The sequence below is a fragment of the Balaenoptera musculus genome, chromosome 15 (genome assembly GCF_009873245.2).
Source record: "Balaenoptera musculus isolate JJ_BM4_2016_0621 chromosome 15, mBalMus1.pri.v3, whole genome shotgun sequence".
NCBI classification, from domain to species: domain Eukaryota; kingdom Metazoa; phylum Chordata; class Mammalia; order Artiodactyla; family Balaenopteridae; genus Balaenoptera; species Balaenoptera musculus.
In genome coordinates, this window is record NC_045799.1 from 56845146 (window position 1) to 56862459 (window position 17314).

Here is a 17314-nt window from a genome sequence, read left to right on the forward strand (position 1 = left end):
AGCAAACCCCTGGCCTGACACCTAGACTTGAAATTTGGACTCTGACTACTCCTGTCCCCAGGTCCTAAGTCCCTGCGTCTGTCACACCTCAACACTCTCTGCAAGGGTGACACGGCACACAGAAGCCGGGCCGGGCCAGGCCCAGCCGGACACATGGGAGGGAGGTGTGTGGATGAGGTCTCTAGAGTAAGCCTGGCTTTAGATGAGGCTGCCAATTATTTTGACGTCTTGGAGTAGCGTGGTCAAGATGTGAGTGGTGACGATTCTATATCTGAAACTAAGCAAGAAATGGTATGTCGGGTGAGGTGGCCGGCTACTTATTACATTAGTTTGGAGATGTTTGGATGAACTATGGAACACATGCAGTCAAGACCAAACACTGGGCATCTGTGAGTGTGGCTCACCCTTGAGACTTGAAGAACTGGAGCAGCATCGGGTCGGTGTTGAGCCTCTGAGCAACTGTCTTTGCCACCTGGGGAGGGAGGGCCAGAGTCAGAGGGCAAGGTTCACATCCGGGGAACAAACAGAAACTTGCTGATACACTTTATCACTGATTATTTGCTTAGTGCTCCTAAAGAAACCTGTTATAAGCAGCCTGAATTTAAATGCCCCGGAAAGTTACCATCTAACAGGAATAAACTATATTCCTTAGTATATTACCACAGGAGCAGCGTGTCTGAGGAAGAAAACCTTTTAAAGTGTTTCTCACTTTCACTGGGGAGGTCTGTCTGTAGATTTATTTCCTGAAGACTTTAATGGTTCACACTTGGCATGTTATAACTGAAGCAAAGTTGCTGTTAAAACTATGATCTCTGAAAGCAACTTATGCCAGGGGTCAAGAGGATTTCGAAGAGCAAGAAGACACGGCGGAGGGTGGGGGAAAGGGAGTGAGGGGAGAAGAGCTTCCGGTCCCCTGGCAACGGCAACACCAACCCACTTGCGTCAAGGACCTCCCCAGACAGTGGATTGCGACCCCTCCCCCAGGACCAAATCCATTACACAGCCGCATCAGCAAGCTTTTTAAAAAAGAACTTGGTCTTTCTGCTGTCGAATCTGAAGGGAAAAGAGCATTTTATCAAATACCTGAAAATAATTCATTCTATTTGATAATGTAACCACAAATCCAGGATCATTGGGGATTGTTTTATCACAGAAAATCACATCGACACGGTGGTAGAGATCTCTGAAATATTCCTTTGCAGTGGGTAATTCACTGTTATCATTTTCGGGGTCATCCCTGGGGGGAAAAACACAGACAATCAAAGTCCAGGCCAGGGTTCGGGCATCATCTCCCAAGTAACAGTGACGCTGAGCAGTGTGGATCTAAACTCAGGTGAGCATTTCCCGATGCTGGGATCGTGCACAGAAGGTGTGCGCCGAGCCACGCGCAGGGCTGGCTGCTTTCCGTTCCCGAGCTCGCTCCCGAAACGGAACAGCGCCCTCTCGTTCCGCAGACGAGGGAGAGGACTCAGGATGCGCTGCGGGGCCCACCCTGCTGGCTGTGCTGAGTCTACTCCCCGACCGGGACTTGGCAGGTTATCACTTTCCTGCGAAGGCTGCAGGACCGGGTCGTCGCTAAACCTGAAATATTTACTGCCTGGCCCTTAAACGAGAGGTCTGCCACCCCTGCTCTTGGCCACCGGGCCCTGCAGCCTCCGTGTGGCCAGTGCTCAGGGCTGCCCTGCCCAGGCAAGACGGCTTCCAGAGCAAGGAAAAGGCCGAGTGCATCATCAGGCTGCCTTCAGACTGCACACCTGCTGGCTTCCATGCACACAGATTTAAGTGATTACCCAAGTAGGCGCATTCTAAGAATTTCATGTTTTCAAGGAAAGAAAACAACCTTGCTATTCCCTAAAGACCTTTGCCCTCCTGCTAATAGTTGTCATGCTCGCTGTAGACATTTTTGGGAAATAAAAGCATTCAATGAGGAATATGTTTGCCACCCCTAATTCCAAAACCCAGAGAAGGCCAACTGCTGTCAACGTCAAACAAAACGTGACTCAGGGTCTAGAGAATCGTTTCCTGCTTCTAGGACTTCTGATTTTAGTACAAAGAGATAACTTCAAAAAGTACGTACTTCTGAAACACTATAATGTCACCATCCATTAGCTCATCGAGGGCTTTATCAAGAGACACGTCATAGTCCTGAATTCTCTCTGTTAAATTCGGTTTAACTTCCTACAGTAAAAGAAAGGACACGGTTAACAATGCAACGTCTGTCCAATGTTTAATATGGCCACACACTGTATGTATTTTCTCTATACCCAATTCCATCAGCCCTACATTTTGAATAAATAGTAGGAAATACTAGTAATAAGGATATAATAATCACTGACCCTAAAGAGGGAAACATCAAACATCAGAAATGTACAGAGAGGATCCTGACTCAGGATCCCCCGAGGCCCCACTTAGCTGTGGTCTTGACACAACAAATGCAGGGCTAGCAAAGAAGCAGAAGAAGTCCTCCCCAAACCACTAACCATGTGCTGATTACAGAAAAATAAGGATCCAAACCTCATAGAGGATAAGACTAGTATCTTGGATAAATCCTGCTCTGTCACACATAACTGGGAGCAAGTCACCTAGGTTCAAGAAAAATGAAGAATTTCAAAGCTGTGATACACTGAGACTTTGGCAAAATCAGCTCAGAAGGTGAGTGCTGCCAGACTTACGTATTTTACAGGATATTGGTGTGTAGATATGCCCACAGTAATTCAAGCTCCGTGTTTTGGGATCGTACATCTTCAAAAATAACATCACATCATCTACAAGGTTAATAAACAGGCTTTGTTAGGATCTTCTGGTCAGTGCAAAGTTAAGAAATAGCAACTGAAATGACACCTTAGGGCACCTAAAAGTTACTGTGTGCAATGAAGTTTGTTAAGAGGCTGATCCTAGGTCTGAGGCATCATTTCAAACCTCAAACCCATGGGAAACACTGCATTTGAAGCAGGAAAGATGAGAATGAGTGCACAGAATTTAGGAAACCTAGTTTTAAGACCTGGTACTCGCTAGCAGAGTGTTTTACCATCGAAGTATCTGTTAAAAGGTTGTGTCTGTGTCTTTGCCGGAGAAGTGACCACTTGAAGTAATACAAATAAGCAATCTTGGACCCACCTGTTTTGTAAATAAAGTTGCGCTGGAAGACAGTTCTTTTACCTAATCTCTATAGCCGCTTAGTAGCTACAATAGCAGGCAGAGGCGGTATGGCCCACAGAGTATGAAATATTCACTATCTGGCCCTTGACAGCAACCCCTGCTCTACACCATCTGTCAAGTATATACAAGACCAGCGTGATTAGCAAAACATGGAACGTGCTGGACTCCACGCTGCTGCCACCTTCTCACCTGCCAGGACGCTACAACCCACAGTCAGTCTGATTTGACTTCATCAAGAAGCCTTGAACACGGTGGATGTTTTGCGAGCATTTTGGGGATTAACAAGATTTCTTTGCAAGGGGAGAACACTTAACCCTGTGCGTTTAGAACGACACTCCGGGAATAAAACTCCACTCTCTGGAGGTGCTGGGCTGGGGGAGGCACTCACGATCTTTATCAAACTTGGGTAACGTTGCTCCACTAGCAGCCAGCTCCGGATCAACTGTTTCCAGGAATATTGTCCAAGGGTTTTCATTATCACTGAGTTCAATCATCTATTCCCAAAAGAGATGCTGGGCTTAGAAGATTTTAATGGCTAAGTGAGAGTGAACAACTATATTCAAGTACTGAAGACAAGATCCAACTCTATGTAACTGGACCGAGGGGGAGACTGCAGGGCACGCGGTGCCTGCCGCGCACGCCCAGACCAGACCAGACCAGACCGCCACACTCACCGTCTTGCTGCCGTCGGCCTCGTTATCAAGCATGGCCGGTCGTTTGGTGCCATTGCTCCTCGCCTGCATGGGCCACAGTCGAATCTGATCTTGTGGAAATCCCTGGAAAGAATTACAGTTAAATTAATCAAAGCAAAATCAGCTTATATTTTAATTCTACATCAAGGTAATGATTCTATGATTATAAGGGGAAAAAAATCATGATTACAGCTCTCCCTGCTGGTGTGGGCAACAGTGACCTGGCCTTCGGGATCTCTGGTGTCCCAGAACTTCAAGCCCATTTTACCAAGGGGGAGGCGGGGGGAGGAAGGGGAGATGAGGGGAGATGCCAGAGGGCACAACCCGGAATGGACGGAACTCTGGTCCCAAGCTCACTCTCAGGTGGCGCCTGGACACGGCGCCGGCCTCCAAGGGCAGGACCCTCCAGGGTCCAGCTATGAAAAAGGAGAGAGAACGATCAACAGGAGGACGGGCACGCACCATGGTCTGAGAGAGGTTCTGGACAAACTCAGCAAGCGAGGAGTTTTTCAACACTTTGAACACAGTGTATTTCACTTTTTCTTCATCGTACATATCATTTCCTTGATGGCCACAAAACTGGTCCTCTGCAACAATCTGCAAATAGGCAGGAAAATGCAGAATGGAGTTTACACCACTAACAGACAAAAGAGAACCAGGTCATGCTGATCAAAACCAAGGTTCAAATGCTAAAAATAAAAACAACTAGTCTTTTGCTTTAATGAACCTTCTACAGAAGACCCAAGCAGAAAAGCACCAAAATGACCAAGAACTAAATCAGGTATGAATATTTGGAAACCCTACATATTTCCATGCGGCCATTCTAAGCTCATCCATAAACATCAACTAGAAATCCATCTGGATGGTGATCCCCAAATATTATAAAGCCAGGATGCACATGTACCTTTTTTTCCAGGTAGTCAATCAACTTGTTAAAACAAATGCCTGTTTCCTAACCGCAACCAAAACCACCTGGCAGTCCACCCCCCACCCCCCAGCTGCCAGAGCTCTCCCTGCCAGGCCTCATCTGGGTTCTGCTCGCCCTTCCTTCTCTGGTCCCCTGCATGTTTTCTAAACACTAAGACACCGCTGCTCTGGCAGCCTGAGTACCTCTCACATCTAAGCCCATACCCTGAACTGGAAAGAACATTCCCAATGGTGAGGGAACTGGCCTGCAGTTCCTCAGTCGCACGCTCACGGGGCTGCCCAGACCCGCGGCCGACGCCCCGGCCCGCGGAGCAGCTTGACGCCTGCCCAGAGGCTGACCTGCACTTGCATGTAGAGATGCGCTTCCTGCCGCTCCTTCCGCTTCTGCGCCTCGATCCTCTTCTCTTCTTGTAATCGTTCCACCAACTGCTGAGGGATATCATGGTCGGTGACAGCTTGTAAAACCTCACCTGCAGGACAAACACATCTCCCTTCACCTCTGTGCGCTACGTCATCACAAATAAAGCCACCCTTTAAGTAAAATTACTTGGCACCCTGGGTCCACATCCAAACCCGCAAGCCCACTCCGGCTGCTTCTAGATGACGCTGTAAGGCAGCATAAGCAGGGAAGTGTCTGGACAGGTGGCTCTCGCTTAGGCCCACTGTCACGTGGTATGAAATGCCCCAGCGGGCGGGACTCGGGGCCCGGCGCAAGCTCGGCACAGCGAGGGCACGACGCGCCCGCCCCACTCACTGAGCTTCGACTCCCGGATGTACACCAGCATGTAGGCGTTGGTGCAGTGCCGCACGGAGAGGTCATCGTCGTGGCCCCCGTAGTTGTGCTCGATGGCCTCCTCCTTCGTACACCTGGACACCACGTCGTCGTCAAACTTGCACCACTGCAACGGGGAGCAGCAGAGACATGGCGCTTGGAGGAGCACACAAGTAGGCGGTGGCGCGACCTGCTTCGGGCGACCCTCACGCAGCTGCCAGCACTTCCGCCGCCCGCACCCCACACTCCGGAGAACTGCTAACACCCGTCCACGGGCAATTTCTGTCATGTACTCAAACAGCCTATGCTGAAGCTTAGGCTCCATCTCTGCCCACCGCGGATGGAGTCGTTTTAAATGGCACTAACCCTACAGTTACAGGTTCCTCATCTGGTGCCACGAGGGTCCCGCCTTCAAATCCCCTCAGCACGAGCTGGGCGGGCTCCACCTTGGCTCTGCTCCTCACTGGCCCTGTGGCCCTGGACACAGACCCCGAGACCCCCATCTGCTCCTCCTGGTGAGGATCACGGGATGGGATCCACGTGAACCAGGCCAAGACAGCGCGTTACATCGCGCGGGTAACGGGGCACGTGCAATAACACACAACCAGTGCAGGCCCACGAGCGCGGGCCACAGGTAATTATTCGAAGTGGAAGCTAAGTGCCTCATGGTAGATGTAAAGGGATCCTGCAAGGTCCAACGTCCAATACTAATAACGAGATGTATATATCAAGTACAATCATAATTTACTATCCACCTTTAGAAGTATCAGGAACATACAGACACAGAGGCCAAGAAGGGATCCTTCGCTATCAAGGCCAAGTCTGAAGCTGAGTGTCACTGAATTCCCTACACAGCATCACATCTACCCCACCCCCTCCCCAGCACTTACTTTGCCATCCCCTTTGGGGTTTAGATAAACCACATAATGTCCACCATGATTATCTCCACTATGAACCAGGACTGCATGAAGAATGTAATTTGCAGGGTCTTTAGGATCCGTTTTTTGCAAAAATTCATCAAGTGGTAGCTGTTCGGGGAACTCAAACCTATTTAAAATAAAAACATTTTAAGAGAAATCCAGGTTTCATTTACTCGTAAAATATTTCACCTTTAGGCTTTATTCCTTGCTAGACCTTCTAACTCATTGGCTCCTCTTTACTTGGAAAGGGCAGCTCCTACTCATCACAACAAATTATTCACACGTCAACAAAATCTGAAGCTTGATTTGAGAAAAATACCTATAAAGCACTGACACACCTAACGGAATTTTAAATTCCAGGATATTACATAACAGTCAGTCTTGTGACAAAAATACACTGACTTTTCTAGGATGTGGATATTTCCAAATGTTGTCATGAATGGCGGGGGGCCTTGAGAGGCAGGAAGAGCGGGAGGTGGGTGCAGGAGGACCGTGGTGCCAAGCAGAGCACAAGCCTGGGCGTGGAGGGGCAGCTGCCACCCGGCACGGCCCTTGGGAACTCAGGTCCGGCACTGCCAAGTGTTCTGGATGCCAGATGCCAGAAATCTGGACTTTTATGTGAAATCTCACGATCTGAAAAAATGTTGGCAACTAATTCCAATAAAAATAGAAAGAAAACCAAGGTGAGGACCCAACAAAGCACACCAGCAGGTTGGGCCTAGCTTGCAGGCTGCTGGTCTGTGAGGTCTGCTGTCTCAAGAGACCCCACGGAAAAGGGCAAGAACAGATGAGCAGGCCTGGCTGGTGGCAGGTGATACGATCAAGTCACACTCTCCACCGAGTTTCAGGGGTGACTGACCAACCTCTAGGAGGCTGGTTATTGTCAGGCTGTACCCCCTGACCAAGGAGTACAAAGTTACTGCTCCAACTAATCAGGGTGCAAGTTCTGTCTCCTGAACCAGACAAAGCAGTGTGTGGCAGCAACCTTTTAACTGGTACTTTAAGGATCTAGAAAACACCTGGAATGGGGGACACGCCCACCTACGCCAGCATTCCTGAGGATTCTAGCACATTCTATAAGCCTATGCCTACTGAGAGATAACAACATATTGGAGAATCCTATGTAAACCAATAGAGTAATAATAGCAAATGCCACTTCTGGGGAAACCAAAGCCTGTGCAGCAGAAAGCACCCTCTCCCCCACAGACTTCAGTCTGCCACAGTGTAGACAGAGGGGCTCCCTGAGGAGGAGATACAGAGGAAGCAGCCCCTGAAATTATCCCTTTAAAAGCACAGTTCTTGGGACACCTCGGCAGAGAGGAAACCTAAATAAATCAGAGATGAGACCGAAAACAGAAAAACTAAACAAAGCACTGAGACTAACCCCCTAAATCAGGACGATGGGTAAATCTTAACTCTCACATCCCACTCTAGATTACCTATCGTTGATCTTGATATTTTGGTCCGTCTGAGGGTCATACATAAATCGCATCAGTTGTAGGTGTAACACTGGTGGCAATGTTAGGAATTTCACACCTTTCTCTGCTTCCTGAACATTGAAAAAGAAGCACAGGTTTAGTTTACCTCTACTTATTTCTCGAAGCAACAAAAGCAACAGCGTTTCACAGCAAGGGTGGAACACGTTGGGAACTTCTGGTGGGGAGACAGGCACAGGGTGTCTTTAAATGTTCTGTGTGTGTGATTTCCTCTTAGTTTGCATTATACTCTATCTTGATGTCCAGCGACAGGGGAACAGTTAAGTAAATTACGGCTCAGTCACTTGCTGCCCTATTAACACAGTCATTAAACACTACGAAAATTCTGGAGAAACACGGGAAAATCAAATGGAAAAGCAGAGGATTATGATTATGTGAATGAGATGTGCCTACGGACACCGGAACAGAATAAGACGAGCACGGTCTGGGTTGGGAGAACTGCCCGTGACCGCCGTCCTTCCCCGCAAGCACGGTCAGTGCTGACTGTTCACTCCTGCTTCTGAAAACCACTCCGACTCGGTATCAGCAAGGCCCTCTGACCACCGTCCCAGCCTCTGCCCAGGTGTCACCAGCCTCTGGGCCAAAGGACGGCCCCCAACAAGGCCTCTGGAGGAGGGGCCCAGCCTCACTCCTCTCTCCACCTCAGCCAGCTCATTCCTCACTCAAATGAGCCTTTGCCAAAGCCAGTCACCGCCAGGCCATCGGCGGCCCTCAGCACAGCTGTATTTCCTGTCTGGCCCTTCCTTCGGAGCTGTAAACCTTATTTCCAACACTGGCTAGAAAACACCCACCTGGAGGAACTGGTGTCCTCTGTGGCCATGTTCTCTGTTGTACGTTAGCATGGTTAAGGGAACTGGGTAGTTCTGGGAAGAAAAACAAAAACCCAGGAACCTACTGCCACACAAAGGAATGGCACGGCTTTAGTACAACTTATAGAGGAATCCTGTTTCTCAGCCACTGTCCATTGAGAGTCTGACTCTAAAATACCTATTGTTCACCCAGAGCCAAAAATATCCAGTGTGGATAAGGGCAATTCTTGTGAGTTGACTCAAGTGTTTCCTAAGCAAATCCAGTGGCATGTTTGCCAAGTAACTTACTGATCTACAAATCAGTGGCCTGACCAAGCAGGAGGACAGCAGGTCTGTGACCCACGGCAAAATGGGCTCACCAGCACCGTGAATTATAAATGTGCGAGCTTGGTAAACCCAGGATGGTCCAAAAAAAATCATAAATCAGTTGAGACAGTGAGTCAAGGTTATGAGGCTGCAACACAGACCTGGAGGGCTGGGCCCGTGAGGATGCTGCTGACCCCCCAAGCAGCCTGACCAGGCCACAGTCCACGCCCCTCTATCTGACCGTGCACTGCCGCTTGTCTACAACGCTCACCGTTCTGCCAGAGTTCCTGCGGGGCCATGTGGAAAACAAGCAGGGACACCGAGTGTGGAACAAATAACGGAAAATGCACTCCTCGTTCTGGAAGTCAGGATCCTCAGAAAACTAACTGACACTCCACTGGGGCGGCGGGGGAGCAAACCACCACCACCAGCCAAAACCAGAGTCCCAGTGACTAAGCAGTTCTGTGACTAGGAGAGACTGAGGGAAGCTCTGGCACAGACACCGGTGAAGTAAGGGGCAGAGTCATGGATGGAACTGGCGGGGGGGGGGGGGGGGCAGCGGGCACACGTGTCGGGTGATGGTTCTGCCTCTGGTAGCCAGGAGGCACAACACCTTCCCCACCCCTGCCTGTCTACACCAGCGACACGATCAGAGCTCTCTAACACAACATCCAGACAGAAATAAAATCCTTTTGCGTTCTAAACACCAGCGGCATGTGAAAAGATACAAGTGAATGCTTAGTTCACAGTTAAGCAAAAGATGTGAAAACAAAGTGGAAAGATACAGCGGGACACTAGCACACAATCTCCAAGTTACCTGCAAGCCATGCTCCCCGGCATCGTATTTATTGTCACCGTCTAGTTGTTCTACTGCCACGTAATCCACAAATGATTCAAATACTTTCAAGAGAGAAAGAGAAAAAAGTCAGCCGAAGTTATCACTAAAGCTTTGATTATAACATAGTCAATCAATCAATTCAGGCACGCCAGGGAGGAACGTAAATAACTGTAGCTGTGAGCACAGGTCTATAACTTCACTGATCCAGCAAAAGGTGTGAACTCTTAAGGCCACTGAGGGTGTTACATGATAACATGGAGTCAATGTTTTAATAATCTTCAGTAATGTTAAAGTACAAATTTTAACCCAAACACTTAAAGTCGGTGCAGAAAGAGAGCAGGCATGTGGGAGGCTGGGGTAGGGGAAGAGGGGGAGTTTGGAAGGGGACACGAGCTTCTGATGTGAGAGGGAGTAAGAGCAGAGGCTCCTGTGCACAGCACGGGGACACGGCTGATAACGCTGCCACGTGTAAGTCAAGTTCATTGACTAGAAGGCAGTCATCCTGTCACAATACCTGAGCGTACCAAATAACCACGATGAACACTTTAAACACCTTACAATCCTGTCACTTAAACCACAATAAAGCTGAAAAGGAAGAAGGAAGAATCCATCCAAGGATGATAGCCAATGGACCGGGAGGTAGAGTCTAGAAAGAGGTCTACACAGATGCGAAGGGCTCACTGCTGACAAAGGGGCAGCAGAGCACCTTTGGTCCACTCTGACCATAAGCAGAAAGAAACTATTCTGGGTGGACTGTAAATAAACAGAAAAGAGAAAACAGTAACAGATAAGAGAATTATCTTATGACTCCAGCGCAGGTGTTGTTAGACACAAGAAGCAAAGACTGATACCCTGGATTTCACTACAGTTACAACATTCTGTTAACCAAATGGGCGCACTGCAAGAGTGCAAAGGCAAGCCCCACGCCGGCGGAGAGCCCGAAACCCAGGCGAGCGGTAGCGAGCACAGCCGGTGAAGAACTTGCTCGCACGCCGTGGCCGTGAGGGAGTAACAGGAAGCGCGCTCCCTCCCTTGCGCGGGGCTCCATTACAAGGCCAACAACCGTGTTCACACGCGGGACAACAGGCAGGGCAGGACGTGGCCGCTGAGAGCCCGCCAACGTCCCAGCTCACTGCCTGGACCTTCCAGGCTGCCGCGCAGGGCAGAGAAAGCCCAACGGGCCCCCGAGTCTCCCTGAGACAGGGTGGGGATTTCAGGGGCCCGAGGCAGCGGCCACGCGCAGGACAGAGGGAGAGCCCCGGCGACGTGCAGAGGCTCCTCCTGGTCTCGAAGGAATCAGCTAGCTCCAAATAACGAAATGCGCCCCGAAACAAAGGTTAAGAATAGCCAGTACCCAACAGGATAAAAATCACAACAGCTGGCATCCAATAAAAGACGACCAGACAGGCAAAGAAGCTGGAACTCACAGCCAGAGACGGAAAGTGAATCGATGGAAACAGATCCAGAAATCACGGAATTATTGGACCAGGACATCAAGTTACTACAAACTACATTCCATATGTTCAGGAAGACACCCAAATTGCCAATAAGCATTCAAAAAGGTGAAATCTCCCCAACTTCCAGGGCAATGCAAATTGAACTCAAGATAGCACCATTCTCCCACCAAAACGCCAGTCTGGCGACTGACGGCTCTGGAGTGGATGTGGAACAACTGCTCGCATCCTACTGGTGGAGCAGAAATGGATAAACTGCTGTATCTGCTAAGCTCGACATATACACGCAGGCCCTACGAGCCAGCATTCCACTCACCGTAAATGCACCAGGGGTGGACACAAGACCGGCCAACAAGCCTCACGCCTACCAGCCTCACACTGAAAACAACCCAAACACCCATCAAGGAAAGAATGGTTTCCAAACACTTGTGTTATATTCCTAAAGTGGAATACTATAAAGCAATGAAAATGACCCATTACTGCTGCTCAATATAAGGATGAAGTGCATGGAGGCAATGCTGAGGAAAAGAAAAGAGAGAACTAGACACATATCCTACACGATCCCATCTACGTAAATATCACAAAACACCCAAAAGTAACCTAGGAAAGAATGTTAGCAGGCCAAACAGTGGTTTCCTGTGAAGAGGGGGAGGCAGTGACCAGGAAGGGCCACCATCTTGCTTTGCAAATGTTCTGTTTCTTGACCTGGGTGGGGTCACCAGACTGTGTTCACTCAGTACCTTCATCATTTGGGCAATTTTCTCTACACTATATTTCAATAAAAACCACTGTGTCAATGAAGCATTATACCAAAACAAATTATGAAAAGGTGGTGGTGCCATTATGTACACAGAACTTACTATTTTTCTTTCCTTTTATACTTAGCTGGATATCATAATAATCTTCTCTTCTATCAGATCGGTAGTCTACTTCTTTACACTGGATATATGACTACAAATAAGGAAAATAAGATGGCTTAAGCATTAACCGTCAAAATATTAGCATGTTTAAAATATTTAAAAATCACTCTTTAAAACTGGTTATCACATACCACCATCTTGCCTCTGAATAACTTAGGTATGGTGCCTTCTACACACGTGCCTTTCATCTTATTTTCCACATTATCAAGCAACTGGAAGAGAAAGTTTTGGCTTTCAGAAAATGTTATGCTTAATTAACATACAGTAATTTGAAACGTGACTAGGAAATTTCAATGGTCAAAGAAATTCTAGACTATAAATATTATGACCTTTAGCATGCAATTATCAAAAACATACAAAAATCTTCTTCCTTGGTTGGATATTTACAAAAATATCTACATGCAACAGTTGAGATTAACCCTCTATACAGCCTTTGGAATGAATTAGTAATCTGTAGTGCCTTTAGAAGCATTTTTTATATTCATTTTACCTCTGTGGAAAAGCATGTAAATTGAGCACTAAACTTAACTCGTATTGGTCCACACCAAGAGATTAATGAGGTTGAGCCTGTCAACAGGATTGACTGGTTTGTCCATGGATATTTAATGAACTGGATTCAATCCAGCTAGTGCTGCAAAAAAGAAAACACACCTTGCCCAGCCAATCACCTTGAATAGCCATTTCATGTTGTGAGTGTGAGTGTGTGTGTGTGTGTATTTCTTTCATCACAACTGGAAGAGTGGGCGTCTGCTAGTGACTAGAGATAGTCTGGGAGAAGATCACCCACACAGGGGTCTGCCTCAACCACAAGTTCTGTGCCAAGGCGGGGTCTGGGTCTTGTGCTACAGAGTAAGAACGGAAGTCACTATTCTAAAGTGAACTGGGATCATCAGGACAGCTACTCAAGCCAATCTGTTGTTTCTTGGATTAATAACTGCTAATTATGCCAATTTAACAAATTAAAAGTACACTACCTATACTATTCAAATTTACATTTTTCCCTCACACTTCCCTATCAAATAATTTTTCAGTCTTTCTGGTTTTAAACTAGATACATGCTATCTTTTCTTTCTGGCCTGGTTCTGGTCCTGAACAAAGATGGGCGTAACTGGAATTACAGTGACTGAAGTAGGTCTGAGGTTTTACTTGCTAACAACTTCTGACAGTGCTTCACAATATGAAATGTAAGTAGTAAACAATTACGGCTGAAAACTCACCACTCGACAGAGCTCTTGAACATCATGTTGCATGAAGCTATCTAACGTTTCCCACCTTAGAGAGATAAAATGAATTTATATTTAAACTTCCAGATTTCAAACAAGAGTAAATTGACAAGCAACTCAGACTAAAAAACCGAACCATGTAATTAGTCATTATTCTTAAATTTTTAAGAAGATTATAATTCAAAGACAAATTGAATTTTATCCAGACCCCAAAACGTTCACAACTTTATCTTGTTCTGAACATCTTACTGCAAGGGGAGGTCGTGTTCGCAAGTAAATGTACAGAAACTTGGAGACCATATGTATCCTTTCCTTGACAGGTAAACCTACGTGGTGAACTGCTTCTCAAGCAAAATTCTAAAAGCCTCCATTTCCAAAGAGGTCAAACAAAGGACACTGATAAAATGCCCTGACATAATCAAGTGCCTGAGCTCTGCTCTCAACCCTTCCCCGTCCACTAACTCAGCCCTCGAGCAGCAGAATGGACAGGTCTCCCAACACATACCCGAACGACTTGGTCAGCTTCTTTGTTCCTACGGGCTTATCACTGTGCTGTAATTCATAGAACACTCTTTGCAATGCTAAAGGGACGCTTTTGGATGAATCGTCGCCCTCTGTTGGCATCATGTACACAGCCTAAAAGAAATGATTCCGAAATAAAAATGGAATTTTATGTGAAAGTATCATTTCTAACAACACAATGATGAAGGCAGTTGGGTAGGGCTTTTAACTATCCCCCCCAAAGGGTCAAAAGGTCTTTTAAAAATCAAGACAGTGTAAAATGAATTTTAAAAATTACTTAAGGCTCACCATCCAATGAGAACCACTTCTGTTTCATACTTCTTAGAGCAGAGCAACATTTTTTTAACTTAACATGACTTTGAACAAAAGAGTTGATGAAACTTCAATGCTACTGCAATTAACCACACTCAACTGTCCCCAAGACATCATCCTATCATGGTAATTAACGCTGCCTGGAAGAACGGTGCGAAAAGGACACGCCAGCAGACCAGCCGATGGTCCCCCCAAACCCGGGAGTGTCTGCTGCCTGCGCTGCCCCCCTGCTCGCACCACGGTCCTGAAGTGCAAGTAACTAGCCTCCGTTAGATTTTATATTTTGTACAAGTTGTAGCTATAGTAAGTGAAAAATTAAGATTCCTGACCAGGACTTTTTCAACTAATCAATTTTAATATAAAACTTTTCAAATGTTGCTGCTAATGACTTTCGTATTTTTAAAAAAAGCTTTATTATTTCTAGCCCAATAAAGTGAGGTTTGTCGGCTGTGGTAAACTTTTCATCACCTGAGTTAGCTTCACAAGTGTCCGAACACTGAGGACCAGAGCTACGTATAAGCGTAAAGCAGGGCCCTCCCTGGAGACGCGGCAAGAGACAAGTCTGGCGGCGGGGCTTTGCTTGCCCCTTAATACTTGAGAGAAAAGGGTGGGTGGAAGGTTGAGGGAGAGAAACACCGTCCATTTACCTTTCGTAGTTGGTTTGTGAAAAATAAAGTCTGCAGCAGGCTGTTCATGTAACAAGTCGCTCCCTGATTCTTTAAACCGACATAGCCCGTGTGCTTCTTTGAATCCCACCTACAAGATCAGTTTGAGGTTGAGGGAAAACTGCACAGGACACCTCCTTGCTTCTGCAGCGTGTGTGGGCGAGGGGACTGGGGGCCGGCACCTCGCTGCTCTGCACCACCACCTCCATCCCACCATCCTGACATGGGGTGACGACGTCCGAGCACCCGCCTCCAAGTGAGTAGCTCGTCGCCAGGCTGGCAGTTATCACACGGCTCCCTCCGGCGGTCACCAGTTTTGTCTGCTCAAGCACGTGGGCCAGTGCGAACTCAGCCCGGCACCGGAGAGGCGGCCTCCGCGCCGTCTGCTGACAGCAGCAGTGCCGTCATTTACCCAGAGCAGCACTCTCAGAGAGGAGTTCAAGTCTACTTCTATCTGACTGAGTGTCAGTGCGGCTCCCTCACACACACATCGGGTCACACGTGTAGTCAGCACAAGGTGGGACGGGAACAGCCGAAACCCCTCTTTTCTGTAGCGTCACGTACACGGGAAAGGACAGGCACGCATACCGGCAGGTTCAGACCTCAACTCCAAGAGCCGTTTCCCTTTACTCTGTTATACAGGTGGTTGGTTAGGAGAGAGAACAGTCTGTACCTTCTCGCCCCCAAGAGTTAACAGGAAGCAGAAGAGCCCTCCCCAGCGCCATCCCCTCCCCCTCTGTGCACGGTGCGGATGTGTGACCAGTGTTAGACATTTACTGTGAGGTCAGGCCAGCAGGACTCTGATGCCGGGGGTAAGAGGTTTTTGTAAGACTGAACCAAGATACCTGTTTTGATTGGTAAGTCTGAAAAGCTCAATCTACTTTCTTAGTCAAAAGATGTATCATAAGCATAGGGGGAATGTTTTCTAAAGGAGGGGGAAAAAACCCACAAAAAGTTTAACTAGAAATACCATCTTTTTGTCCCCCACTCCTGGTACCTGAATACAATTCAAGGGTATGTTTTGAAAAGGCTACTCAAGAAAAGGCTGATTCCTCTGGTATCAGCCCAATGAATATGAAAACTAATAAATCTTATTTGTTTTAAAATTTCCCAGGGCCACATGCAGGCCACCTTAGTCAGGACCTGGACTGAATGACCGCCCTTCTGGGCTGTCGGCTGCCCATCCCACCCGTAGGGTCAGCCTGCGCACTCATGCCAGAGGAGGGCCACGTGGGAAGAGAAACAACAGGAACAGACAGGGGCGCCTACACTTGACTCCTTCCCACCTAGACTGCACTTTGTTTCTTCGCTCCTTGGCCTTAAGAGTCCTGTTCGTCTACAACCTGATCCCAAGGCACCATCTCAGCCCTCTTCACACTCTCCTAGTGCCCCGCCCACCCCAAACTTCCCTGCCGGGTGTCCTTACTCACGCCCTTCTCCCCACCTCCAATTCCCCTGGTCCGGCCTCTTGCCCACAGACCGCCTGGACCCAGGGACGGAACCCTCTCCTCCCAGCGCCACCCCACACCACAAAATAACAAGCACATCTGCGCTGCAGTTACTGCCGTCAACTCCTCTGCCCGAGTGGTCTTGGAGGTTCTTTGAGGACAGAAAACCATGCCTGCCTTGTTCAACATAAGTATATTCCTAGAGCCCAGCAGAGTGTCTGGCACATAGAAACTGCTCAATAAATCCGCCACACAAAGGCATGAACGTGAAGCTGGCACACATCCGTTGATCTGGTCTGTGTGCCAAGGGGTGAGCACACAGAGGGTGCTTATCTGCTATATATGCACCTCTGCTCCTTTCACTAGAACTAAGGACATCTCTTAATAGCATCCAATTAAAGGAAAACTTACGCAACTCCATGGGGGGCATCCGCCTGTACAAAGACTTCAAAAGTAACTTTGTCATCATCTATAAATCCTTTCTCAGGATCAGTCACTTCCTATAAAAAAAATAAGAATATCCAACTTGCATAAGAACCCGCAAATGTTCACTTCATTCCAAACAATTACCCTGTACTTAATAGATTAAAATACTACTTTTTCAAAACACCTAAATTGTGCTTCTAGTTTTGCAGTGCTTCGGCTTGTTTTAAACAATGTTCTCTGAGTGAAAACAGCAAAAGCTTGGATGCCTCCTGGAGGAATGGGAGGTGTTAGGGGCTCAGCGTCCACTCAGCAGGCAGGGTCTGGGGAGGCTGCCGAGAGCCCACACTAGAGCGCTGAGCAGGGCGTTCCTAAGTCCTACTGGCTTCCACCTCTGCAAAAGCAGCCCAAACGAGCTGACTTGAGAA

The 17314-nt window shown here is 47.8% G+C and overlaps 1 protein-coding gene across 1 annotated transcript in view; it reads right to left on the minus strand.

Annotated features, from left to right (window-relative positions):
* Positions 1-17314, minus strand: part of USP7 (ubiquitin specific peptidase 7) — a 56636-nt gene that overhangs the window by 6047 nt on the left and 33275 nt on the right. The window contains exons 5-23 of the mRNA XM_036825355.1: positions 16875-16963; positions 14998-15106; positions 14022-14152; positions 13511-13565; positions 12425-12505; positions 12234-12324; positions 9899-9981; positions 7910-8019; positions 6441-6597; positions 5533-5677; positions 5118-5248; positions 4314-4448; positions 3834-3935; positions 3548-3653; positions 2673-2765; positions 2515-2582; positions 2078-2178; positions 1084-1237; positions 405-472 (exon numbers count right to left, since the gene is read on the minus strand). Of these exons, the coding sequence (XP_036681250.1) occupies positions 405-472; positions 1084-1237; positions 2078-2178; positions 2515-2582; positions 2673-2765; positions 3548-3653; positions 3834-3935; positions 4314-4448; positions 5118-5248; positions 5533-5677; positions 6441-6597; positions 7910-8019; positions 9899-9981; positions 12234-12324; positions 12425-12505; positions 13511-13565; positions 14022-14152; positions 14998-15106; positions 16875-16963 (2009 nt within the window). The remainder of the gene's footprint in view (positions 1-404; positions 473-1083; positions 1238-2077; positions 2179-2514; positions 2583-2672; positions 2766-3547; positions 3654-3833; positions 3936-4313; positions 4449-5117; positions 5249-5532; positions 5678-6440; positions 6598-7909; positions 8020-9898; positions 9982-12233; positions 12325-12424; positions 12506-13510; positions 13566-14021; positions 14153-14997; positions 15107-16874; positions 16964-17314) is intronic.